At 40.3% G+C, this 25,912-nt stretch overlaps 1 protein-coding gene across 1 annotated transcript in view; it reads left to right on the forward strand.

Moving 5' to 3' along the window:
- TLL2 (tolloid like 2) overlaps positions 1-25,912 on the forward strand; it is a 163,757-nt gene that overhangs the window by 57,532 nt on the left and 80,313 nt on the right. The window contains 2 exon segments of the mRNA XM_020997114.2: positions 14,555-14,632; positions 21,905-22,075. Of these exon segments, the coding sequence (XP_020852773.1) occupies positions 14,555-14,632; positions 21,905-22,075 (249 nt within the window).

The following is a 25,912-nucleotide window of genomic DNA, read 5'->3' on the forward strand; positions in this document are numbered from 1 at the left end:
ATATCCTGGGCACCATCCCTCTTTTCAATTGCATTCACAACCTATTTCAAAATCAGATAATAATCAGCATTGACCTCAACTTCCTGAACCAAGAAAGGCTATGGTGCTCCCTATTTGAATACACTAGGAACTGTTTGGCTACCTAAGGCTCCCTGGTACCTAAGGCACCAGCATGTATCTGCACACACATACACAATTCCTCTCCTTTCCATTCTTTTCCACCTCCACCAGAAGCTCTTCAGAGGGAACCATAAGACAGTTCCCTTAGGTTCAGTGTGCTTTGAAACTGTTTTAGGTTAGACCATTGATAAAGGAAGCTCTGTTGTTTGTCAAGAATTATTTGGAAAAAAAAAGAAAAAAAAAGAATTATTTGGGAAGTTTCACTGCACCTTGATGGGTAAGGAAGTGAATGACTTCACCAACTTTTTGTCCACACAGGGACATAGCCAGGTGAATAATAATAATAATAATAATAATAATAATAATAATAATAATAGCTAGCATTTACATAGCATCCCAAGGTTTGCAAAGTACTTCATGGGTTATCCCTAATTTGATATCCCTAATTAGTCATTTCATGTTATGGATGAGGAACCAGGCCCAGACAGGTTAAGTGATTTGTCTGTGGTCACAGAGAGAGAAATTGTTAGAGGAAGGACTTGCAGTTAGCTCTCCTTTGGAGATCAAGCATTGCTTCTCCTACCCTACCCTACCTGAGTTACTCATATTTGCATAGATTAATAGATTTTTTCATTTGGAAGTGACCTTAATTTTAAAGCCACTGACAGGGGGATTCAGAAATAGAGGTTGAGGAATGTAGACTGTGGGTGAACACCTTCCATCCTTAACCTGCTCAAAAGACATTATTTGGAGAACCAAAGAGTCCCTGTGGAAAGAGGCTGGCATTATGAAACTTATTTCATAGGGTTGGCATGAGGAAAAAGCTTGTAAATCTTAAACTACTCTAGAAATCTGAGTTTTTAAATTAAAAAGCATTATTATCTTTTTTTCACCTTTATTTCCAACTATATCTCTTTCCCTCATCTAGCTTACCAAGTCACCCCTTGTATAAAGAATAAAAAAGAAAGAGAATTTTTTTTTGCCAAAATGAATCAACTCATAAACTAAGTCAACTCATAAATTCAATATTATAAACCCTTAGTCCACCACCTGTAAGGTATGGTTTCTCATCTCTTTTCTGGGGTCAGGTTTGGTCATTGTAATTAATTATGCAGCTTTCAATTTTAGAATTTTGCTTTTATTGTTCTTTCCATTTCCACTGTTGTTACTAGTTTACCTAGTTCTGCTTACTTCACTTTGCATTAGTTCATATGTGTCTTCCTATGCTCTGCTAACTATGAGCTGTTATTATGATATCTTGATGTTGGCATCATACTGTTAAATTTTCCCCAGTCTTCTTACTCTTATAATCATGCTGAACTGTCTGCTCCTATTAGGTGCTGGATTTTCTTTCAGGCTGTTGGTCACCACCTCTACATAAAACCACAAGCATAGGATGGTTCCAGGTAGGATTCAGGCTGTGGCTGTGCTTGTCAGAAGCAGGGGTAGGAGAGTCAGGCTGAAAACCCTGGTCAGAGGTCAGCACCATGGATGGCTCCAAAGAAAACTGAAGCAAATAATGTCATTTTAAAATCTGGAAGCCATCTGATCCTACAGAAAGACTTTCCTGATCCTTTTAGCTGTTAGTATCCTCCCTCTTCCTTAAATTAGCATGTATAGGCTTTTCTCTTTACATGATCTATCTGCTACATTCCCTCCCATCAGTGGAATATAAGCCCTGTGAAGGCAGGGACTGTTTTTCATTTTGTTTTTGTATGACCAGTAAGTAATACTGCCTTGCACATAAGAGGCACTCAACAAATCCTTACTGAATTGAATTATCTACTTGAATGCATTCAAGAAGTGTACTTCCTCTTTAAAGGAGTTAGTATCTTTTAACATCTCATTCCTTGGTTCAGAAGCTGAGTTCTCTTTGGCTCAGTAGCACCTTGCTATTGATGTCTATGGGTATGTAGCATCTTTTGGGTAGATTTTCTTTCCTATGGGAGCTTCAGGCTTCTCCTTGGCTCAGTGAAGATGACATGCCTAGCAGCTTCCCCCTTTCTCTGAGTCTTCTTTCTTTGAGCTCTGTGCTCCTCTGAAACCAGAAGTAGAATTCTGGCAGAGACTTTTTGCTCAGGCTTTGACATGAGAGGGGTATGACCTCTTCTCTCTTGCTTCTACCCAGACAATTCAGTTGTTGGTAGAATAAGAAATTTAGAGTGGCTGAGGATAACTTTCAAAAAACCAAGCCAAGAAATCTGTGGTTGTAGTAGATATGGCTGCCATCATCACATTTCTGGGCTTTGCCCCAATCAAACTAGATATTTGGACAGAAACCTAGATCCCTGAGACTTGTGAATGAATACCAGACTAGTGGCCACCTTAGACACCTTCTAGAAATGTGATCTTTTGTTTGATGGGATGCTCTGATATTTAGAAATGGTAATTGTTTTTTCCAACCACTACAGTGACATTTTTCATCACTTAATAGGTTTTGGCTTACAAAGAAAGCTTTATAGAAGATGATAATTTCTTCCTAAATGCTTTGATAAGTAATTTGGGTAGCTGCCACCAAGTAAATAATGGTGCCTGGGCTGACTTAGCATTTCCCATGCGTGAGTAATTGAATGAGCACAGGAATAATAAAGGCAATTTAGTCATTTGTATTTTTATTAAAAATAACTATTAAAAGATGAGCAGACACCTTAACTATCAAAAACTATGTAGTAAACACAGGAATTCACAGCTTAGAGTGAGGCTTAAAGAAATAGAATACTTAAGTACAGCATGTTGCCTTTCTTAGACTAAGCTTGTGAATTGCTGCTTAACCAAATGTTGATTTTCCTTATGGAATGGAAGTTCCTTGAGGATAGAGAACTGCTTTGTTTCCATCTGTGTATGGCTCAGTGCTTGCACATAGTAGGGATTTACTAAGTTTGCTAGATTGAATTGAGGTACAATCTTTAACTTCCTTTCATTTTAACGGTATTTCAGGTGATTAAAAAAACACATACCTTCCCAGAGCTTCTCAGTTATTTGTTTTATGTGGGTTTTATGTAGATTTAATCTTCAGAACAGAACTTCTGGCAGCTTATCTATCATGGCAGGACCATGGAAGGTGGTAGAAGATGGAAATATAGTGGGAATCCAGGACTAAGTCGAGAAATAGATAGGAATGGATAGTTGAGGTCAGACACAGAATGAACTGAACTCGGGGAATTATTGGAAACCAGTAATCAAGATGGAGATGGGAGTCAGGAGACAGTCTGAAGTCAAGGATAGAAAGAGCACTCAGATTTCAGATGTCAAGGCAAGGAAAGTGAGCCAAAACCAGGCAAGCAAACAAGAAAGTAGAGGCACCATAAACAGAATCTTGAAACAGGCAGCTTCTGTTTTGAGCAAAAAACTTTTTGCTACACTTTTTTTAATAAGCTTCTTTTTATATTCATTATTGAGGTAGGAACCACACCAAGGGTGTGACCTTTATGAGTACTACAGGCTAGATGGAATAAGTGTACTACTACCTTTATGGCAATAGTGTGTAGGTTAATATGGCTGAACAGGAAGTATGAAGTTGGAGGTAAGAGAGAATCCTGAACATTATCAGACCTGAGGCAGCATCTTCCCTTATCGGCTTCTTAACTCTCTGAGTTTCTTTCTAGCTATATATTTCCTCTTTGGGTGATACTAGCCCTCTCTTCCATGTAGATTTCTACTTTTTTTTCCTTCCACGGCCAAAAGAGAAAAGCAAAAAGAAATATAAAAGGATGTAACATCCTTGGGTCTTTATAAAACCCCAGAATGATCCCTTTCCAATTAGGAAAAAGCTTTCTTTGGTAACCATCTTTTTGTTCCACTCTCCCTCATGGCGTTTGAGACTTGATGAAAAAATTATTTTATATTGAATTGCTTAAGATTACACGCTAACTACTCTAGTGGCTTTCAGATCATCCCCAAATTTACTTCTTAAAGGAGTTCTGTCTTTTTTCCTAATTGTTGTTTTAGAGTCAGTTTGAACAGAGCCATTTAAAAAATAGTTTCTGCAGAAGATTCCTCATAAATACTTATATTCTGTAACCATCTTTAACTCAGTGTTGCTGAACAAATCATAATTTCATAGTTTTAGAATATTGCATGAAGGAGATTATTTTCCACTTGCTTAAAATAAAGTAGCAGATAGGCCCCCTAACATAGCGTTCTGTTGGCTACTATTCCCAGGTCCATGATACTTAAGGAGTAATATTCTGTTTCAAATTATTGCTGATGAGCCCCATTTCCATTGAATTTCCCCAACCATGCCTGACTAAATCATGTGACATCATTGTAAAGCAAATCAGACATTTGCTTCAAAGAGAATGCAAGGTAAACAAAAGGGATTTAAATCAAGCAGCAAGTACTCCTACCACTCGTTTCCCCAATCTCCTTTCCCACACATCTCCCAAGGAGCAGTGGTCTCAGCTCCTGTTTAACTTGACTGGGTTGTTATCTACAACACAGCCAGAGTAGCATGTACCAAGTCATTCATAACAGGATGTTAGTTTAGCAGACACTAACCAATAGCAGTAGTGGGCTTCTCAACGTAGTATAGTGAGCTGTGGTACTTCAAGCACAGTATAATCACAGTTTTAGCAAAGATTATAGAGAAGGTGTTATTGTTTCCCCTCACGTGTAGGAACCGGGATAGCCTTATAGAGTGTCCTTTCCTGGTACAGCTACTGAATAAATAGAATGTCAGGGCTATTACCACCTGCCATTTTTCCTCCTTCTCTCGAGTTCCATAACATGTCTTGTCCCACTGAAAAATTCCTGTGATCTTTTCAAACTGGGGGCATTGGGGGTTGCTGAGCTCTGCCCAGGCTTCTGGGAGATGTAGTTACCAAGGTGAATGTAGGAAGGATATGTCTTATGATGAAGTAGAAAAGAGTGCTTGAGGCAGATGGAGCAAGCAGGACATGAGATAGGAGATAAGATGCAGGAAAGAAAAGTGATCAAAGAAGACTATGCGTTGAAGTCCCCATCACGGACTTATCTGTGTGCTTTCACAAAGCACCCTCAATTCCACAACAGCTCTTCCCCTCCCCTTTTCTATTCCCTTTGCTTATCACCTCCAGACTACCTGATATCCCAGGCATTTTGGAGCCATGTCTGCTCCTTCCATTCTCTTGTCCCCTCTCCCCTATTCCATAAAATTGTATTTAAACCATGCCTTTGACCTGACTAACTGCCTTTGCCTCCTACGGGAAGCAGGGGCCACTCTGTTGTCTTAGGGGATCAGGGCCTGTGGCCTGTGCTCTGCCTCACGGGGAGTACATCACCCCAGTAAATGCCTTTCTTTAACTTGGAGAATGTCCGAGTGAATTCTTCAGGACCCTAGAACTCACATGTCTATTCCTCATCATTTCAGGTACCACCCCAACATTCTTGGGGTCCATCCTGAACTCATCACCAATGGCTACAGAGAAGGTCTAAGTGAATTCTTTCACACCTGAACCAGCTCTCCCAACTCTAAACCTCAACGCTTAATAAGGTAGTTTTTAGGCCAAATAAGGCACTTCAATAAAGCAGTTATTAGGACAGATGTATCTCTATGTAAAATCAGGTGTTCCAATAAATTCTGAAATGCTAGAACATTCCATAGTGAAGATTTTGATAGTGGTGCTGATGGAGCATAAGCAGTGTGTTAAAGAATTATACTGCATAATCTAGTAATATTTATGATTATAAATACCAAGGACTCAGTAATGCTAAGCAGAAATTATTAGAAGCCATAGAAATTGTTGAAATAAACAGCTCTTCTTTATTGATTCCTATTAATTGTTGTGATACACATTCCCTAGACAACCCAGCTTTGCTTATTGCCATATAGAAAAATGATAGGGAAGGCCAGTGTCCTTCTGAACTTTGTATAAAGCTGTGTGTTCTGGCCTAGGTGCCTTTACTTTTTGTAACCTTAATATCTGGCTAGTTTTGGAGGGCGGTGTGTATATATCTGTGCATTCTATAATACATAGGCTGAATCTATTTTTTTGTTGTGAATGGAAGAAAATTAGATTTTCCCAAAGAAACACTGCTTGCTCCCAAAGTTGCTAACAGATTGCTTCTTAATTGAACTTGGGAGGTGAATTATATGGTGAATTAGAAAAAAGAACAACTCAGAATTTAGTGAATTGTTCCATAAAGGAAACTGTGGGATTGAATTGCAAATGCTGGATGGAAACCTTGCAGCCGGGCCCCCATGCATCACAGGCTGGTGACCTCTGCTGTGTTTCAGTGAGAGCCTCTGCAGCCAGGAGAGCATTCTTCTCAGGGCTTAAAGTGCATTCTTTCCCAGAGACCAGCTGTAAGCCTTGGTTTCTTATGCAAAAGAGATGTTTGAATAAACCCCTGTGACTAATGAAATATACAGGATCTTTGCAGGGTCTTTCTTACTGGAGAGATAATTAACTATCGATCATATAGAAATAAGAATGGACATAATGAGATCTTTTCAAACATTTTAAATCTTGCAAATACACCCAGGGGAAAACTTGAATGTATCCTTTCCCTGGCTATGTATATGTTTATATCTGTATCTGCATCTCACACCAAGGCCAGAGCTAAGGTTACATAGACCGAATAATGCCAATAATGATTGACATTTATATGGGGCTTTAAGGTTTGCAGAGAACTTTACATCCATGATCTCAGCTGATCTTTGCAACACCCATGTGAAGTAGGTACTGTTATTATCACCTCTTAATAGATGAAGCAGCTGAGCTCAGAGAAGTTAAGTAACTTGCCCCAGGATAGTAAATATATAAAGCAGGATTCAAACCCACATTGTTCTGACTCCAGATCTAGGCTCTATCCACTATTCCTGGCCTGAGGAACTCAAGTGCAGTCTGAAGCAGATTAAAATGTAATTGGGAAGTGTTTAACAAAATAAATAAAAATGCAATCCAACGTAAATAATGTTAATGTGTGGTTTTCTAAGTCAATATGCAGTGGATAAGGACCTGCTTCTAGTTGAGTTTGACACTACTGCACTATTCTGTACTGCCTCTCCATACCAAGGTATATTATGGTGAAATGAAGAGTGGTGTAGTCCTGGCACGTCCTAAGTTATATGACTGTGAGCAAATCACTGAACTTCTCTGTGCCTCAGTTTTCTCATCTGTAAAATGAGAATAGAAATAGTTGTACTACATAACTGACACGGGTGATGTTGAGAAAGTATGTCATAAAGCATGAGACATTATATGCGTGTGGGCCTTAATTATTACTTCTCTACTCAATTCCCACTCTGAAAATACCTCATTCAGGCAATAAGATAATACTTGATTACGAAGGCAATGCCAGTGGAACAAAGTTCTAATAGCTAGGAACATACTGTGTGGACCACATCTGAGGACCAGCTTAGTTATGTGACTGGTGGTGTGGTATGGTGGGCAAAGCACTGGACTAGAAGGCAGGAAAACCTGTGTTCAAGTCCAAACTCAAGCATTTATCGTTTGTATGACTATGGGCAAGTCACAACCTCCATGGGCCTCAGTTTCGTCGTCTGTTAAATAATAGCACCTATCTCATAGGGTTATTGGGCAGCACGGTGACCCAGTGAGTGGATAGAGTGCTGAGCCTGGAGTCAGCAGGATTCCTCTTCTTGAGTTCAAATCCAGCCTTAGACACTCACGAGCTTTGCGACCCTGGGCAAGTCACTTAACCCTGTTTGCCTCAGTTTCCTCATCTGTAAAATGAGAAGGAAAAAAAAAGATGGAGAAGGAAATGGCAAACACTCCAGTATCTTTGCCAAGAACACCCAAGAGTCACACACAACTGAAAAATGACTTAACTCATACAGTTATTGTGAGGGACAAAGGAGATAATACATATAAAGCCCTTGATAAGCTTTAAAGTGCTGTATGAAAGTGTTATTATTATTTATTATTATTATCTTCTCATCTTTTTTATGTAATTCGGACTAAGACAATTCACTGTCCTGCTTTTTAAAAAATATTTTACAGACCATTATACAGGTGGAGAAATAACTCTTTTTGTAGTTGAATAAAAGTCATTCGATATAAGCTCATTCTATGTAGGCTCATTGAAAGCATCCTCCATACAGCTCCAGTAGCAGATGAGACAAAGAATATGATATGTACTTCCTTCTCTTCCATAGGATTTTTATCTCCTCTGCCAGATCAATATATTCTGAAAGGTTTGGTCTATATACCTTAGAGATTAAGAGTATTTGGTATGGCAATATATATTTTAAAAAAAACAATGTTCTTAATTTTTTATGGATCAGTCATATCTAGGCAATACTAGGCAACAATCTCATCTTGGACACTTACTAGCTGTGTGACCCTATTCAATTATATAACCCCCTCAGGCCTCCAGCTCCCTCATCTATAAAATGAAGAGGTTGGACTTAGTCACTGCTAAGATCTCTTCAATTCTAGAACCATCATCCCAAGTTTCATCTGTGAAAATGATTTGGTCCCAATACAATTTATTGGTTGATTTCTCCAGAATAGTTTGCATTCTCTATGTGTAGATTGGGATTTGACACCTGTCTATCCGTGAAAGTTATAGCAAGCTTCTAATACAAAGTTTTAGCCACCAGGTCGTGTCTTGCTAGATATTCAATAAGTGCCAAATATTGATAACCTTCAGTGATGTGTTGCACTGTCTCCATTGCTTCTTTGCATGATGATGATGACGGTGATGATGATGATTGTGTTAATGGTGGTGATGCTGGTGATGATGATAATGATGGTGATTTGTAGAAAGAATCAGACTCAGAAGGGTGCCTACTAGTTGAGGAATTTCTGACCACAGCAGTTCTTAAGGGATTACTATGTCAGTGAAGCGATGAAATCAGTGAAAGTCATATTCATTTTCTTTTACCTGACATGGAGGAGTACTTTCCATTGACTATAATTTGTGAATCATCTTTTCTGGACATTTGACATGTATTTTAGCTTAATTTCTATGATTTTAGGTTGTGAATTCCTTGAGAGGAGAGATTGTTTTACTCTTCAACATGCAGGACAGTACCTGGTATATAGTAATAAGTAAACACTTGATTAATGCTTGCTTGCTTATGATCTTTTACCACAATTGATTCTTAGTGATCTTGGGAGGAGTCAGATTGTTACAGAAAACAATGAAGTTTCCAGTCATCTTTGCACTACCAGATTATCAATCAGCAAATAATTATTAATCACTTATTATGTGCCAGGCCCTGAGCTAGGTGCTGGATAATCAAAGATGGAGGTTAAATAGTCCTTACCATAATGGAGTTTACAATCTAGTCAGGGAAGACAACATGTATATACAATATATGAAGATGCAAGGAGGAGAGAGGGAGTTGAGCACTGGTCCCCAGCCAATCCACTGGGGGTTTCTTGGAGCTTCCACACCTTGGCCCAGGCCATATAATCATAGGATCGTAGACTTAAAGCTGGAAAGGACCTCAGAGACCGTCTAGGCCAACCCTCTCATTTTACAGATGAGGAAACTGAGGCTCAGGGAAGTCCCATGAGTCAGAAGCAGGATTTGAACACCAGTTCAAATGGATATGGATAACTGCCGGTCTACTTCCCTCCCCTCTGGCATTCCCAAAGGATGGGCTGGTCTGAAGTCAGTGCAAAACTGGCTTAAATACCTCAACTAAATATAGAGAGAGCCCCTGACCCCTCCTTTGTACTACCCAGCCTGGGCAGAAAGAAAACAAGAATGCAGCTCTAAGACCGCAGTGGATTGGGAAAGTGGGCAGGGAGCACATCCATGGAGCAGGAAGTCTGGCAGAGGGTCCCTGGCTGGAGTGTGGAAATCTGGCAGAGGGGACCCTAGCAGCTGCAGGGAGGACATGAGTGGCTTTGGGCTTGGCAGGCAGCTCATTTTACTGGGCAAAGGAGAAGCAAACACAACAATCCATTTCCCTCAGGACTTGATGATGCCCAATTCACCTGTTCCCAACAGAATGTTTTCAGCTTACTAGCTTTCACAGAATCCTTGCCATATTTGTCATTGCAGAGAAAGAGATTATGGGCTTATTCAGAAGGGAGGTTTGGAATAATATGCTTTATTTTTCTATCCATTTCCTTTTTACATCCAGGATGTTTGGACAAATGTTTTGGAGGATATTAGTTTGTTAACATATATTAAGCACCTCTGGCATGTAAGGTGCTGAATGTGGCACTTTTCATTTGTTGGTTATTTGAATAAAGCTTTGTATGTTTAAACACTGTCATCCCGAACAGATGATGCTGTTCTAGAGGATAGAAATGGTACCTGTTGTTTCTTTTGTCTCCCAAGGGCCTGGTTCAGTACCTCATACATAACAGATCTTCAGTAAACATGGCTAGCCTTTTAGTTGTAAGTTCCCAGAGCTTTTAGAGAACTGGATCTTTCTTGGTCTAAAGACTGGGAACGGATTTAAGCAATCACTGTGATCTGTGCTCGGTGATAACTCTCAGGTTTCTTTTGCTGACCAAGTAAGCAGGATCAGGTTTCCCATAGAAGTAGCAACTTCTCTGAGAAAGGAGGCAAAACATTGCATCCTTTCAAGCGCAATTCCTACAATCCAAAGTTCCTGATAGATTTTAGAACAGGGAGATCTATGGGTTAGAGGAAAGAACGCTCACTAGTTTTGGAGTCAGAAGACCTGGGCTCAGATCCAGACTCTGCTATTTATTACTTGTATGACCTTAGACAAGTCACTTAACCTCTCTGTGCCTCATCTAACTAGAATCCATGGTCTTTTCTATTTTTCATGCTATAGCCCCTTTGGCAGTTTGCTAAAGCCTATGGACCCCTTCTCAAGATAATGTTTTTAAATTCATAAAGGAAAATACAAAGGATTACAAAAGAAATCTATGATATTGAAATAGTTTTAAAAATATTAAAAACATAAATAAGTTAATGGAGCCCAGGTTAAGAACTCAGACTACATCATCTCTAAGGTCCCTTTTTGACCTTAGACCAAAGATATACATCTCCCACAACAAAACACTCTTGAATTAAAGAAAATCCTAAAAAGAGACATGGGGATTTGTAGTAACAAAGAAAGACTGGAAGGTGTGGGACTTGGTAGGTGGGAGCAAGTGACAGAATAGATAGATCAAAGAGCAAGCAGGTTAAGAATGAATGATGATATGTAATGTAGCAGAAAGAATACTAGACTTGGAGTTAGTTCCTATCCCTGCCACTGACTTTCTGAGGCACTGTGGATAAACTGGTGAAAATTTGTCAACTCAGCCGATCAACAGATTGTCTTCATTAAAAAAATATATATATATAAAATCTACCCTGGAATCTGTTTGGCTCGGTCAGAACCCAGTCTTTATTTAGATCTGGAATGTGTTCCCTGGTGTTTTTGTTTTACTTTGCTTCTGTTTTTACATTTTACTATATTTGGTTTTAGTCCAAATTGGAAGGGAATTCAGAGTCCACCTAGACCAGCCTATATCTGAAAAAGGCTTTCCTTGACAACGTCATCACTTTGACTCCAAAACCTCTAGTGGGGGAGAACACACCACCTCCTTTATGGATAGCTCTAAATATTGGGACGTTTGTTTTTAGCTCAAGTTAAATTTGCCTTTCTGTAAGTTCTTTCTGTTCCTAGGTCTGACCCCTGGGGCCACGCAGAGCCAGCCTCATCCCTTTTCCCTGTAACAGCCCATCACATCCTTGAAGCAAGTTATGATGTCCTTCCAGGCTAAACATCTCCAGTTCCTTTGAGTGAGCCTCATATTGCATGATGCTGGACACTTCATTCTATCGATCACTTTTCTTATGATGCTTTCCAACTTACCTGTGCCCTTCCTAATGTTGAGGGTATGTCTGAGGGGATCATGGTTAAGGTTAACTCACTGATAAGCAGGTTAACAAGACAATAGGAAAAAGTCTCTGTTGACGTTATCTCCTTATAGAAGAGATAAGCACTTTCATTTGAGACCTTCTGGTATGATGTTTTCTTGATGGGGTTTGAATTCTCCTTGCCCTGAGTACTTACTGGACCATTGGCGCCATTTTAAGGAATAAATTTGTGCCTAATTTGAGGACATTTAGGCTATACTCTTACACTAGACCTCTAAAAAAGGAGATTGAGAACATATCAGAAAGACAGAGAGCAGAAAATCTATATACAGTGACACAAACTAAGGTCCCTGAACCAGAAGCCTTCCCATATTTAAGACCCCTCTGGGGAACCATGGGACCCCGAGGTTACAACAGCTGAGTAGCTAGGAGTACTTGGGCTAACTTGCAAGGATGTGAGGAGTGGAATGACAAAGTTGGATGGAAGGAAGGAGGGATTCCTTTATGAGCACAGGAATTCTTGGACTGGAAGAATAATTCCTGGACAATGCTGAGTTTCTGGACCAAGTCTTCTCAAGGACAATTCCTAGGGTAGGGTAAATGGAGCTTTGTCCCAGAGAGCTGACAATACTTACAGTTCTTCAGCACCTAGAAACAATTGAGCTTAGTGCCTAGTTAGCAAGAATAATTAAAGTTAGAAGTTGTCTGGTGGCATCCATCAGTACCTCAGGTAATCTTTTCTTTCCCTATAATCTTTCCTGCTGCTGAACTGAATTGTTCTTTTAAAAAGTCAATTTGAGGGCGTGTTTTGTACCCTGACTGCACAAACTGCTAGTTATAGCTCTATCTGGACTCAACCAGAGCCAGAGTTAAGAAGCTTCAAGGACCAAGGTCATGAAATGGAGGATCAAACCCATACCTTGTCCTTCACTGGTGTGGTAAGCTCTGCAGAATACACAGGCTCTAACCAAGATGGTCCTATAATTCCAGATGACTGTATAGCTTCTTGGGCTAACTGGAAGGATGAGTTATTTGAATCTCTAGCAGCCTTCAGTGTTTTCCCCAGGTGTGTTTTGAGGGCTGGGTAACTTAACCCTATAGTATAAATTTAAAGGACAGTATGAGTCCCAGGGGAAGATGGAAGGGAGGAAGAAGTGTGACAATTCATGGGCTCAGGTGTGAGTTTTTCTAGCTTTGTTTTTTTTTTGGGGGGGGGTGGTGTTAAAAAAATGTTCCGTATTTGATGTATTGTTAGTCTGAGTGCTTGCTTGGGAGCCAAAGACCCTTTTTTACCTTTTCTGTAGAGATCTAGGCATAAGCTAGAGTCTTATATCCTAGGAAAAATCTTTTATGGGGGCATGAGCAAAAAGAAAGGCATTTTGATATGTCTTCAAGACTTAGCCTGGTCCATGTAAATTCAAAGGTTTAGTTCTAAACCTACAGGTTACATTAAAATGTGGTATCCAGAACTGAATATAGTCTTAGGATCAATACTTAGTCTTAAATACTATACTACCCTTAATGAAACTTAAGATTGTATTTGCTTTTTTGGCCCCAGACTGTTGACTCATATTGAACTTTCTGACCACTAAAATCCCCAGATCTTTTTCAGAAAATAGTTATATAAGCCATACTTCTCCAATTTTGTACTTTTGACATTTATTCTTTGTACCCAAGTAGAACTTTACATTCACTACTAAAAGTTTTCTTCTTATTCCAGTTTGCCCAATACTTTAGTCCCTCAAGATCTTTTTAGATTCAGATACTATCATCCACTTTGTTAGCTGTACATCCCAGTTTTAGTTTATCTGTGAATTTAATAGGCAAGTAATCTATGCACTTATCTAAGTCACTGGATAAATCTCTTAGTTCCTCTGAGTTTCCATTTCCTCCCTTGTATATGTAGATACTTATACCAACCCAAGGCTCCCAGAAGGCAGGTGTAACAGGAGGAGATTCGGTGGATCATGCCAGTGACCACGATGGCATGTAAAGGGTAGGGGGTAGGTATACAGGCAGTTGCCATAAAAAGTCAGAAGCTTTAGGGAAATCAATCTAAATCAGTCAAACTATCAATTCACTAATACTTCCTATCTCTTGGCTTCCTAACTTAGCACTTGAATCCTTATTCCACCATCAGACTTTTCTACTTGTCTCTTCACTACAAAGACATTCAAGAACCAGCTGGTGTGGTGTCTCTGATTAATGCTTTCTTCCCTCCCAATGTGAATCCTTTCATATCAGCTCCAAGTAATAATCACTTTTGACTTCTGGCACTTAAAGTTATTGATGAGTTTCTCTCTCTCAGTCCTTAAAGTATTCATTTCCCTTGGACAAAGTCATAGAATCTCAGAAGGAATGTGAGTGAAAAAATATGTTCCTAGGCCAACCCATTCCTGAAAATATAGGGTTGAATAGTCATAGCTCCTGCTAACTAAATTTCAGAGATTATGGACATTTCTTTATAGGTTTAGTGACATTTCTGATCATTCCCAATTAGTGATCTTTGTTTCATAATAATTTCATGTTAGTGTAAAGAAGTTTGGTGCCTATACATACATACATACATACATACATACATACATACATATATATATATACATACATATATATATATATATATATAAATAAACATATGTGTATATACATACATATTCTTTTTTCTTTTTTTTACCTGCTTCCTTTTCAGGTGGCCTTGGCGAACAGTTTCATGAAATCGGGCCGAATGCCACAGCCTCCAGTCATAGTACCAAGAAAGTTAAAAAGGGTAATGTGGTACCCCACCCAGACATTTGGGTATCTTTTATTTAATATCTTATCAATTGAAAAACCTATTCTGTTTTAGAACCACAGAATCCTAGAAATACAGAATTCTTTTGGCAGGAATGTGGTTAAGCCAGGCAGCCAGCAAGATACGAAGAATCTGTTAGTAGTGGATTAGGGATGGGTTGATTGTTAATCTAGACCACTCAAAGAAATAGACATTAACATGAACCAAGCCTAGCCTAGAGAGATGGCACTGAAGGCATGGTAGGTGGACAGTGACCACACATGGGCATTGCTGGGTTTTGATTTAAGGGGATGTTTCAGGCTAAAATTTCTTTTCCACCTCTTTGTCTTTGTTACAAGTGGCTGTCTGGGATGCATTACCTTCTCACCTCTGCCTGAAAGAATCCCAGGTTTCCTTCAAAGCACAGCTCAGAGGCTACCTTCTGAAATCACTCCATGGTCCATGGACCCCAAGTTAATAGCCTCTCATCTATGGGGATATGCTTACTCACTATGAAAACAAATCCATGTTCCATTTGTCAGTGCCTAAAATAATGTGAGCCCTTTCACCTTCCCTAGTATTGGTGGTGAAAAGGATACTAATTGCCACTAGCATTTCACCAAAATAAATGGCTTTTAGAGAAGGCTTTCTCATTTCTGAAGGCATTTCCCTTCTCTTCCCTGTCTATATCTCTCCTGAATAATGTGATGAAGCCTGCTTGGCTTCTCTCCTGGAAGGACAAATTCAGCCTCAAGTGGCAAGGCACATAAGTCTCACATGAAATTCTTCCTATCAAAAAAAGAATAATAATGAAAAAGAAATACCAGTTCCCCAAACCTGAGAGACATCTGATTCAATTCAGTTCAATTCAACAACATTTATTATTTAAATGACTTTTTTGTGTAAGGCACTATTCTAGGAGCTGGGGATACAAGAACCCCCCCTTCCCCTCAAGGAGCTTCTACTCTCCTTAGAAGAAGAAATAGGAGTAGATTCTTGATTCCTTATAAAGAGTTAGCAGCTCTCCCTCCCAGATCCTCATATAAACTTTCCAAGTTAATTTCTCAACAACATAACCAAATTTTAATATTGGAGGCACCTTCCACTTTTCTTAGACTCATATTTATATTCCCCAAATCACCTTTTTCAATTTTCACCATCATCATCAAAATAATTAGTTTTTTCCGGTTTTATGTAAATGTATTCAACATTTTGCCTTCTCACCTGGTGGTCACCATCTATCTCCTGCGTAGAGGCCAAAAAAAAAAATCACTGTTGTTAACATTGTTGTTTTTATCAATCGTTCAATTTTTTAATACCCTTTCCTGGAATGCAGGAAAAGCAGGACTATCTATAAATGACTTTTCTTTCCTGTTCCACGCTCACATGTTGTCCAATCTCTTATGATGTAATCTATGTATACATGATACTGGTACACTAAGGAATTGTGTTACCTGGTGCTGAAAGCTAGTTGGCCACCTCTACACAGAGAGATGACAGCTGTTCAAACAGCTGCAAAGCCAAATCACTAATGGCAACCGGAAAAGCCTGAGGCTACTGCAGCCTCTCAAAACCCCTGGATTTAGTCTAGTTATAACTGATTACCCAAATCAAGATTAGCCCAGAGCAACAGGACTTAGCCCCTCAAGAGTGAGAGATGACAGTCCTCTCACTTGAAGATCTTTCTTTCTATGTACTAGCATGCACCGAGGGACGCTGGTTTGGTTGAAAAGGATAGGTGAAAAAAAGCCAGGGAAATATCTTGATCTGTGATATATGAAGGAATGACTGAATAAGCATTTGTTAAGTGCTTTCTGTGTGCAAAGCACTGAAGATATAAACAGAAAAGTGAGACGGTATCTACTCTATAGGAACTCACATTCTAATGGGGGAAAACAACAAATACAGAGACAGTTTCATCCACCCTAGGAATTTAGAGCTCTCCGGTGTCCAGTGTACTTACTGCAAGTCAAGAGAGAGGACCCAGAGGTGCAAGACAAGTGGGGTGGGCTAGGGCGACATTTCCATCCCTCTGCTCTCTGGGCCAGTGGGCTGGGGTGAGTCTGTTTTATTTGAATTAAGGAGAAGACAAGTTGTGTTTCACTCAGACATTTCCCCTTTAGTCACAACCTTTCCTCAACCAGGACCCCCTTCCACCACCCCCATAAGAAGAGACTTCACAAGTAGGAGAAAAGATCTGAGCCTCCCGGATTCATCTTTCCCCTGCTCAGCTGCGGGTTTATTTCCTTCTATTATTCAGAGCCTGTCAGCCCTGACCATAGTGCTTTGCTGGTCCTGGCTTTCTTTGAGAGCCATAAGAAGCATCCTCGTCCTTCAGAGACACCTGGCAGTTTGAGGGATCCCTCTTGTGTGGAGTTCAGGGCTCAGCATGCAGTTTTGAGTTTATAATTGGATTAACGAAATGGAGTGTGTAACCAGCCTCCCAAATGAAGCTGTGACTATTTTGATAGCATTGGATTTCCATAACCATATTAATAAGAAGAATGCATTCTGCAGTTTTAAAGGATGTTGTCCCTGAGAACTCCCAGTGCTTAGCCATATAACAGAAATGGGCGAGCCTGGTAGAAAGGGAGCAAAGCCCCAGCTGCCCCTCAAATCCACTGGAAAAAGCTGACATTTGGGGGCCACCCCAAATTTGAACCTTTGACTAACTTCTGGCTGCTCACACCTTTGAAAAAGAGTCTTCCCTATCCCATTCCCCTGAAGCCCACCTTTCATAGCAAAGCTATTCTGTGAATGCTATGGAGATGGGAATTTGGCCAAAGCGTTTGTGAGATTTCCCCTCCCGAGTTTGTAATGGTTTATCCAGATGGCTGGACCGCTGATGTATTTATTTCCAGCCAGTAAGGGAAAGACTTTCCCTTGATACAAGACTCAGGGCCTCACCTGGGAAAGGCTGAGACCAGACCATAGTATCATTTAGGGCCCTGCTGGGACTGAGACTGGGAATGAAATGTTAACTTATGATGGCAGCTGTCGCGTGGCAGAGTTTATGGGGGTCTGGTTCAGGAGGCAGATTCATTTGGATATATTTGGGCTTGGGGTGTAGCTGGTAGACTGGATCGGTTTCTTTTTGGGATGAGTTCCTTTAGTGCCAATCCAAATGCAGAGCATTCCGAGATAATGAATAAAATTATAATGGATTCTGATTTTCGAGATAACAGTAATCCAGGAAAATCCAATAATGACATTTGCATTAGGATCTTTTCCCAGCCTAAGCAGAACGTCTGTTTAGACATATTTTTAATCTGCAAATGCTTCCTGTGCTAAGTCCTCAGGAAGTTAAATTTCTCACTGGATCGAGTGGTAAACTGTCATTCACTAACTGATCACTGGAAATTATACCCCTTGTCTTTCCCCAGTTAGACTTTGAATTTCCTCATGTTGACTAGATGGTATAAGAATTGCCCCTGTGATTTGCTGTTACATTTCTATTTTGTACTATCTTCTGAGAAACAGAGGAAGCATTGTAGGTATTATTTGGCATGTAGAAGGATTTTTCCACCCCTGATTTTCTACTGAAGAAAGAGATGCAGAGGGGGCGGAGCCAAGATGGCAGAGTGAAAGCAGTGACTTGCTTGAGCTCTCCCCCAAACCCCTCCAAATACTCATAAAAAATGGCTCTAAACAAATTCTGAAGCAGCAGAACCCACAAAAAGACAGAGTGAAACAAATTTCCAGCCCAAGGCAACCTGGATGATTGATCAGAAAGGTGTATTGAGCTGTGCTGGGAGCGCAGCACAGTGTGGTGTGGGCACGCAGGCCGCAATGAACCTGGAGCAGGCCTCAGAGGACTGAATCGTGGGCAGCTGTGGAGGTTTCCAGACTCCTCAATCCACCAATGCCAAAGACAACTTAGAAGGTCAGTGGGAAAAGTCTGTTTCTGTCGGTGCTGAGAAAGGAAGGTGGGGTTTCAGCTCCATTCCCCAAGAGCATGGCCCTGCAGAGGGCAGCTGCTTTTGGAGCTTTCAGCCCACAGACTGAGGGGGAATCCAGTGGCTGATCAGAGAGGGATAGCAGGGATGTCTTTGCCAGTGCTGAGGCAGGAATCTCTTGCTTTGCCCGTGTGTGGATCTGGGTCACAGTTCTGGGCGGCAGTGCTGGGGTGAGAAAGGAGTGCTGGCATGGTGGAGCTTGTAGTGGCTGTAGAGAGGAACCCCTCCTCACAGTTACAAGACAGAAAGGAATACTTGTGGTCACAGGCCAGGAAAGGAGTAAACACCTCACCCCTTATCATACCACCTTGAAAGAACTGAAAATTTACAGGTCCCTACAAGTATCTCTGAAAACAGCTATACAAACCCCTGAAGCTTGGGACAGTACACTCTCCACATTGGAAGCAGACTCTTACCTTAACAAAGAGTTTAAAACTCAAGTAATTGGCTGGGATCATGAGCAAGCAGTGCAAAAAGAGTCAGACTATATTATCTTACTTTGGTGAAAAAGAAGATCAAAATATACAACCAGAAGAAGACAACAAAGTCAAAGCTCCTACATCCAAAGCCTCCAAGAAAAATATGAATCAGTCCCAGGCCTTGGAAGAGCTCAAAAGGGATTTTGAGAAGCAAGTAAGGGAAGTAGAGGAAAAACTGGGAAGAGAAATGAGAGTGATGCAAGAAAATCATGGAAAACAAGTCAACAGCTTGCTAAAGGAGACCCAAAAAAATACTGAAGAAAATAACACCTTAAAAAATAGCCTAACCCAAATGGCAAAAGAGGTCCAAAAAGCCAATGAGGAGAAAAATGCCCTAAAAAGAAAAATTGGCCAAATGGAAAAGGAAGTCCAAAAGATTACTGAAGAAAATACTTCCTTAAAAATTAGAATAGAGCAATTGGAAGCTAGTGACTTTATGAGAAATCAAGACACTGTAAAACAAATCCAAAAGAATGAAAAATTAGAAAACAATGTGAAATATCTCATTGGAAAAACAACTGACCTGGAAAATAGATCCAGGAGAGAGAATTTAAAAATTATTGGACTATCTGAAAGCCATGATCAAAAAAAGAGCCTAGACATCATCTTTCAAGAAATTATCAAGGAAAACTGCCCTGATATATTAGAACCAGAGGGCAAAATAGAAATTGAAAGAATCCACAGATCTCCTCCTGAAAGAGATCCCCAAAGGAAAACTCCTAGGAATATTGTAGCCAAATTCCAGAGTTCCCAGGTCAAGGAGAAAATATTACAAGCTGCCAGAAGGAAACAATTCAAGTACTGTGGAAACACAATCAGGATAACACAAGATTTAGCAGCTTCTACATTAAAGGACCGCAGGGCATGGAATATAATATTCTGGAGAGCAAAGGAGATAGGATTACAACCAAGAATCACCTACCCAGCAAAACTGAGTATAATCCTTCAGGGGAAAAAATGGTCATTCAGTGAAATAGAGGACTTTCAAGCATTCCTGATGAAAAGACCAGAGCTAAATAGAAAATTTGACTTTCAAATACAGGACTGCAGTGGAACATGAAGAGGTAAACAGGAAAGAGAAATCATAAGAGACTTATTAAGATTGAACTGTTTACATTCCTGCATGGAAAGATGATATTTGTAACTCATGAGAACTTTGTCTGTATTAGGGTAGTTGAAGGAAAGAATTATATATATGTATATATTGATAGATAGATAGATAGAGGGCACAGGGTGAGTTGAAGATTAAGGGGTCATATCTGGAGAATAAAATTAAGGGATGAGAGAGGATGATACTCGGAGAAGAAAGGGAGAGGTAGAATGGGGTAAATTATCTCACAAAAAAAAAACAGAAAAGAAAAGTCACAGTGGAGGGGAAACAGGGGAAGGTGAGAGGGAATGAGTGAATCTTATTCTCATAGGATTTGGCTTAAGGAGAGAATAACATACACATTCAATTGGGTATGGAAATCTGTCTTACCCTACAGGAAAATAGGGGGAGAAGGGGACAAAAGAGCAGGGGGTGATAGAGAGGAGGCAGATTGGGAAAGAGGGTAATCAGAAGCAAATACTTCTGAGGAGGGACAGGGTCAAAAGAAAGAATAGAATAAATGGGAGGGCAGGATAGGATTAAGGGAAACAGAGTTAGTTTTTCACAACATGTCTACCATGGAAGTGTTTTGCATAACTGCACATGTACAACCTATATTGAGTTGCTTGCCTTTTCAATGAGGGTGGGTGGGGAGGGAGGAAAGGGAGAAAATTTGGAACTCAAAGTTTTAAAAACACATGTTTTAAAAAAATGTTTTCACATGCAACTGGGAAATAAGAAATACAGGAAATGGGGTACAGAAGTCTATCCTGCTCTACAGGAAAATAGAAGGGGAAGGGGATAAAAGAAGGGAGGGGGGAGAGATAGAAGAGAAGGCAGACCAGGGGAAGGGGTATTCAGAATGCATGCCATCTTGGGGTGAGGGGAGGGATGAGAAATTTGGAACTCAAAAACTTGTGGAAGTGAATGTTGAAAACTATAAATAAATAAATTTATATTTAAAAATAAATAAATAAATAAAAAGACCAGAAAAAAAGAAAGAGATGCAGAAAGTAGGTAGGAAATTGTTTCATATAATAGGAGAAATTAACCCACACTCAGGTCTTCCCTACTTCAACCCGAGACCTGCCACCAATCCCAGCATAATGGCCTAAATTTACTACACCAGGAATGATTTTTGAATAACCCAGTTTTAAACATAAAAGACTTCATTTTTTCTAATGCCATCAAAAAGTCTTCTTCTTGGGGCAGCTAGGTGGTGCAATGGATAGAGCTCTGGCCTTGAAGTCAGGAGGACCTGAGTTCAAATTTGGCCTCAGACACTTGATACTTACTAGTTGTGTGACCCTGGGGAAGTCACTTAACCCTGATTGCCTCACCAAAAAGAAAAAAAAAACATTAAAAAAAAGTCTTCTTCTCAGAACTGATTAGAACTATTTTAATGTCTGAATTTAGGTGAGTGTTAGGAGACACTTCCCTTTTATCAGAGGCTAAGTATTTCAGGAAGTGGAATTGCTTTTGGTGTTTTGGGAGGTAGAGGATCAGCCATGGGAAGTACTCACATTATTTTCTTACAAGTGTTGATTTTAGCTCGTTAATGAGAAGGCTCAAGAGCTGAGGTGACTATCTACAATGAACATTCATTAGGTGAGTCACGAAGGTGGTGCTGGTCTCTCCTAGAGATAGGGATACCTAGTCATTCTAAGCATCTTCATGGGTGGCAGTGGTAACATTGGGGCTGTCTTTAAATGCCTACAACTGAAATGATGAGACTGTCTTGCAGGTGGCAGGCAGAATTCCATGCTTCCAGGGAGACTGAAGAAAAAGGGCCCAAAGGCTGCTCCCGGTAGACCTGTGGAGTCTTCGCCACGAGTCCGCAGGGCCACAACATCAAGGGCTGAGAGGATCTGGCCCGGAGGGGTGATCCCCTATGTCATTGGAGGAAATTTCACAGGTCAGTTGTTGTAAGAAGAGATGTGAATGTGGGGCTAGTGCTGGGATTGTAGCTTAGACTGATCCAGATAATAAGAAGCTGAGCTTATTCTTAGCAGGCTGAAGGATCTTCTGACATCTTTGGTGTAGGGCTGGGTACCATAACTTCTAAGGGATCAGTGGACAGATGTCAGGGGATCTGTAAACTTGGATGGGGAAGAAAAAATTACATCTGTATTTTCACTCATGTCTAACTGAAATTTAGCCTTTCCAGTGGACAGAATATTGGACTTGGTATTAGGAAGACTTGAGTTTGAATCCTGCCTCTAACACTTATTGGCTGTGTGTCCCCAGCCAAGTCCCTTAACCTCCCTCTGTGTCACTTTCCTCATCTGAAAAATAGGGGTAATAATTGTACCTGTCCCATAGGGTAGTTGTGAAGATCAAATAACCATGACCCAGAAAAGACTGGTCCAATGGAAAAAATGCTCCCTGGAGCCTGGAGACCGTGGTGCACATCCCACCCATGTTCATTCTTGGCCGAATAACCATGGGCAATCTAATTAGCCTTCATGAATCTCAGTTTCCTCATCTATGAAATAGTGATAGTAGTTGTACTACCTTCCTTATATTGCATGTAAATGCTTTGTCACCTTGAAAGAGCTATATAAACATGTGTTTAGAAATTCTCATTATTCCTCATGTAGAATGACCAAGAACTAGGACCAAGGAGCTAGACTAACTGTAGCTAACCAGTATAATAATACTTCAAGGTTCCTTGATTGGGCTGCTGTTTCTACTGTTACAGATTATGGCTTCACAGGGACCTAGTAGAGTTGCCATGACCAAAAATTCTATCACCCTGAGACTGACCTATTGATGTACCTCCTCGAACTCAGTAAAGTCAGTCCTTGGACAGCAGATAGACTCCATCTCTAGGTTTGTGCTCCAGGTGGACCTGCCAGAACGTTGACTGCACCTCTGGAGCCTTTGAGAATCCAGGGTCATCTTCACTGTGAGCCATTATTAGAGAAGGATTTTAAGGCAGTGATTGACCATATCCTCGGTCATTTCTGTAGAATGTTGACTGTCTCTAGCAGGATCGGGGTTGGAGCTAGTAGGGACCTCAGAGATCATTTAATCCACCCCCTTCCCTCATTTTATCAATGAGGGAACCAAGGATGAAAGGGCTGCTCTGACTTGATCAAGGTCACATGCGTCATGACAAAGACAAGCAGGAGTCAGATTGAGTTCTTGGGACTCCAAGTTCAACCTTGTCTCCTCTTGTACTGTGCTGCCTCTGGGTTATGTCACCTTCTTGACATTGCATAGGTGTGAACCCAGGATATCTGACTTCAAATCCAGCATTTCTTTCACTGAACCGTGTCAAAAGTCAATTCCATTTCAGGATGACCACTTCTAGGCGCATGCTGTCCCTTTGGAAAGGGCCACAAGGATTTTGTTGAAGTGAGAGTCTAACACTGGACTTTCAGGATACCTTTATATGTGAGAGAAGGGAACAAGCATTTATTTTTTTAATATATATATTTTTTGAATTATCAACAATCACTTTCATAGGCTTTTGAGTTGTAAATTTTTCTACTCCTCCCTTTCTACCTCCCTCCCCGTGATGGCAAGCAATCTTATATAGGCTATACATATACATTCCTATTAAACATATTTTCACATAAGGGATGTTGTAAGTAAGAATTAGAACTAATAGAAGGTACCATCAGAAAGAGGAAACAAAACACAACAGAAGAGAAAAAATAGCAAATAGTATGCTGCAATCTGCATTCAAATTCCATAGTTCTTTCTTTGGATGTGGATAGCATTTTCCATCATGAGGCCTTTGGAGATGTCTCAGATCCTTGCATTGCTGAGAAGAGCTAAGTCTATCAAAGTTAGTCATCACACAGCATGTCTGTTATTGTGTAGAGTGTTCTCCTGGTTCTGCTCACTTCACTCAGCATCAAACCATACAAGTCTTTCCAGATTTTTCTGAAGTCGGCCTGTTCATCATTTCTTATAACACAATAGTATAGTATTCCATTACATTCATATATCACATTCACAGTTATGATTACTATCTGTGTCTTTCCCTCCATCCTTTCCCCCCCATTTATGCTTTTCTTTCTCCTTTCTCCTCCTCCCTAATGTTTTGCTTTTGACCACCGCCTCCCTCAGTCCCACCTCCCTTCTATCAGCCCCTCCCTTTTCTTCCCCTTTGCCCTTCCTACTACCTATAGGGCATGTTAGATTTCTATTCCTAACTGATTATGTTATTCCCTTCTTGAGCCAAATCTGATGAGAGTAAGGTTTAGACAATGCTCATCTCCCTCCTTTCTTTCCCTCTGCTGTAATAGGTTTTTGTGCCTTTTCCTGTAATATAATTTACCCTGAACAAGCATTTATTAAGCACCTACTATGTGCCCAGCACAAATATAATCTCATCTGATCCCACAACTACCCTGGGACATAGGTGCTATTATGATTCTCATTTTACAATTGAGGAAATTGAGGCAAATGGGAGTTAAGTGACTTGCTTAGAGTCGCACAGCTAGTAAGTGTCTGAGGCAGGATTTGAATTCCGGACTTCCTGCATCCAGATCCAGTTCTTTATCCACTCCTGTTTCTTAGTCCATCAAAGGTTCTTACCAGTTTATAGGCCACCTAGATTTGGACTTCATATAAAAAACATTTTCTAACAGTCCAAAAGTGGGATCAGCTGCTTAGGCAATAGGCTTTCCCGTTCTAGAAGTCTTCACACAAAGGATGGATGATGACAGTGGGAGGATATTCTAGAAGGGGCTCTTGATCAGGTACAAGCTGGACTAGAATGACCTCTGAGGCTTCTTCCAGCTCTTAAGATTGAGCGATTCTGAACACTGTCTTTTGTGTCTACCAGCTCAGCATCTGAAGGGTTTTCCTATCTCAAAATGTGCCTTGTCTCCACAGTTTTGACATTCAATTCAATTCAGTAAACATTTATTAAACACCTACTATGTGCCCAGCATTGTGCTAAGTCCTGGGAATACAAAAACAGGGAAAAGACATTTGTTACCTTTTTAGGAGCTTACAATCTAATGTTAATTGGATAACTAAAAAGGAAATCCATTGAATTATGGATCTAGAACTGAAAGGGGGCCTTAGAAACCATCTGATCCAAGCCCCCTTCATTTTACAAATGAGGAAACTGAAATCCATGGAAGTAAGGGGATTGGTCCTAAGTCATGATTTGAACTTAGGTCTTCTGACTCCAAATCCAGTGACCTTTCCATTATATACTCCCTTTCTCTCAGATTCCTCACCTTCAGGATGAAGGAGGTGGACTAAAGGCTCTTAAGGACCCTTCGCAGGTCATCATTCTGTCATTCTTCATGCACTGTTTTCCCCTCTATCAAATGAGATCAGTGAACCTGCTCACTCTTCCAGCCTGCCCTATTAATAAAATGGCACACGATTGGGGCATCTTTGGAAATTAGATTACCCATTATCATCCTCATCCCCATCCTCATCATCACTACTCACATGTATATAGAACTTCAAGGTTTACAGAATGGTTCTGTCACAGTGACCCTATTCGATACTGCAAGTATTATTATTACCATTTTATAGAAGTGGAAACTGAGGCTTAGAGAGCATAAAGGAATCCTCTGTGGCCTCACAGCTAATAAATGGCAAAGCCCAGGCTCAGACTCTGGTCTCTTGATTTCAGAGCTATCATGTTCTCCACTAAATTATTTTTCCCACTAAACCATGTTATCACCACTCTCATTGAAACTTTGAGCTGGAACGGACCTTTGGGGGTTATTTGGAACCCTCCTGAGAGTGATCTAAAAAGAGCTTTGTTGAAAGG

The sequence above is a fragment of the Phascolarctos cinereus genome, unplaced genomic scaffold, assembly GCF_003287225.1.
Source record: "Phascolarctos cinereus isolate Bilbo 61053 unplaced genomic scaffold, phaCin_HiC Scaffold_3;HRSCAF=262, whole genome shotgun sequence".
In the NCBI taxonomy this organism is placed as follows: Eukaryota; Metazoa; Chordata; class Mammalia; order Diprotodontia; family Phascolarctidae; genus Phascolarctos; species Phascolarctos cinereus.